Genomic DNA, 1,822 nt, shown 5'->3' with positions numbered 1-1,822 from the left:
CATTAGCACCTCTAGTAATATATTTACTGAGAAAAATGTTGACGTGTTCAATACTTATTTTACCAGCTGTAAAAGCAGTTTGTGTTGAAATGTTGACAGCAGCTCTCGTCTCCCAGCTGCTGCAGTTCTTCTAACAGACTGTGAGCAGAACCCATAATAAAACGTTCCCGGACTCTGGGTGGAGGCTCCCAGCCGGCTGATGTTTAACAGATGTTTAACCTCCTGCTGCTGTAAACCTCACGTCTGCAAGCTGACGGTGCCGGAACAGCTCAAGACCTGGACCCCACCCAGGTAGAACCGGGTGACCTGTTCCATAAAACGAGAGCTCGGAGGAGTTCCTGCTCATCACTGTGAGAGGAAGAGTCTCCAAAGCCCCTCTGGGAGCCACTTTACTAAACGTCTACAGAGGTTTTAAATAAAAACATATAAAATGTGTCAGAACCGTCAGAGATCCAGGGTTCAGGGTCTTACTCTTTGGCGCGCTCCCGTCCTCGCTCCACCAGAGTGTGTGTCGCCGCTGCCTTCATCAGCAGGTAGTCCCGGTCGTGGTCCGGCAGGAAGATGTATCGGGTTTCCTGTGGGAGTAGCAGAACGCCATGAGAGCGCAGCTTTGTTTCAGCCGGTGGGGCGGGGGGACGGAYGGACGGGCGGTCTCTGTCCTCACCGGAGACACTGGCGGGCCTTGGTACCCTGCGCCCGCGTAGCTCCTCATGGAGTTCATCAGGGTGTTTGTGGAGAAGGTGTAGTGGGTGGTCCGAGACCCCACATCCTCCTCGAAGCCTTTAATGACGGCTCCGTTGGTCCTGAGGATTCGAACAAACTTGTTACATTATAGAAACACCTGATTGGATGTSAAATTATACAAAAAGCTGCAGTTTTTTTCCGTTTTCATAAGGAAAATGTCTGCAGCTAGTGAGACGTTTGTGCTTAAAAAGGTTTTCCTCTTGCAGGACCGGATCAGAACCGGACCAGAACCTTGCCTGAAGACGTAGTGGTGGCCGTCGATCTCCTTCCCTTTCTTGGAGCCCTTCAGGATCCCCCCGTTTCCCACCACGGCGCAGCGGCTGCAGTCCGACCCGTTCCTCTGAGAYGCCCAGTCGTCCAACATCTGCCAGTTGGCCGAGGAGTTGAGGACGGACAGAGTTTCCACCAGAGCTGGAGGGGACAAAAAAAAAATTTATCTGGGTGGGACTTTTTATTTGTTGCATCACTCAGATGTTTGCGAGCATCCGCCCACAAATTAACGTGTCTGTGGTTCAACATCATAACTAAAAATTATTAAAACATCTGGTTTCAGAGAAATCCCACAGAACCACATTCCCATAAACACGTCAACATTCTGGGTTTGAGAAATTCTGATGAACGTATTTAACTGAGTCGCAACAAAAATAAATTATATTTTAWATAAAAACAGCAAAGAAACTGCTTTACTGAAGTTGAGCAAAAGTAGCTAAAGGTTAGCTAAAGGCTAAAAGCAGAACATAAAAAAACAGAAATTTGAGAAATTTGTGGAAAATCTGTAAAAAAWTTTTTTGAATAAAAACACTGCTTCCTGTTTTATTCTACTTTTCCAGATCGGAGATCTGAAATGACCCTTTTATGAGAAGTGAACCATCAGTGAAGTWTGGGATAAATCTTGTTCCAGCAGGAATCTGAATCTGAATTGCTCAGATTGAATCTGAATGTGCATAATTTGAAATTGAATGTTTGAAAATGAATTTCACTAAATTGAAACTAGGCGGCACGGTGGCTCAGTTGGTAGAGCTGATGCCTCTCAGCAAGAAGGTCACCGGTTCAAATCCCGGTCCGGGGACCTTTCTGG

General features: G+C 46.8%; 1 protein-coding gene across 1 annotated transcript in view; it reads right to left on the bottom strand.

Moving 5' to 3' along the window:
- The window catches only part of st6galnac (ST6 (alpha-N-acetyl-neuraminyl-2,3-beta-galactosyl-1,3)-N-acetylgalactosaminide alpha-2,6-sialyltransferase), a gene marked incomplete in the record, with an annotated part of 21,219 nt that overhangs the window by 6,913 nt on the left and 12,484 nt on the right, over nucleotides 1-1,822 (bottom strand). Inside the window, 3 exon segments of the mRNA XM_014024371.1 lie at nucleotides 472-575; nucleotides 665-803; nucleotides 981-1,155. Coding sequence (XP_013879825.1) covers nucleotides 472-575; nucleotides 665-803; nucleotides 981-1,155 — 418 coding nt within the window.

The sequence above is a fragment of the Austrofundulus limnaeus genome, unplaced genomic scaffold, assembly GCF_001266775.1.
Source record: "Austrofundulus limnaeus strain Quisiro unplaced genomic scaffold, Austrofundulus_limnaeus-1.0 Scaffold419, whole genome shotgun sequence".
In the NCBI taxonomy this organism is placed as follows: Eukaryota; Metazoa; Chordata; class Actinopteri; order Cyprinodontiformes; family Rivulidae; genus Austrofundulus; species Austrofundulus limnaeus.
The sequence above is the reverse complement of the archived record's forward strand: the minus strand, read 5'-3'. Positions and strand labels throughout refer to the sequence as shown.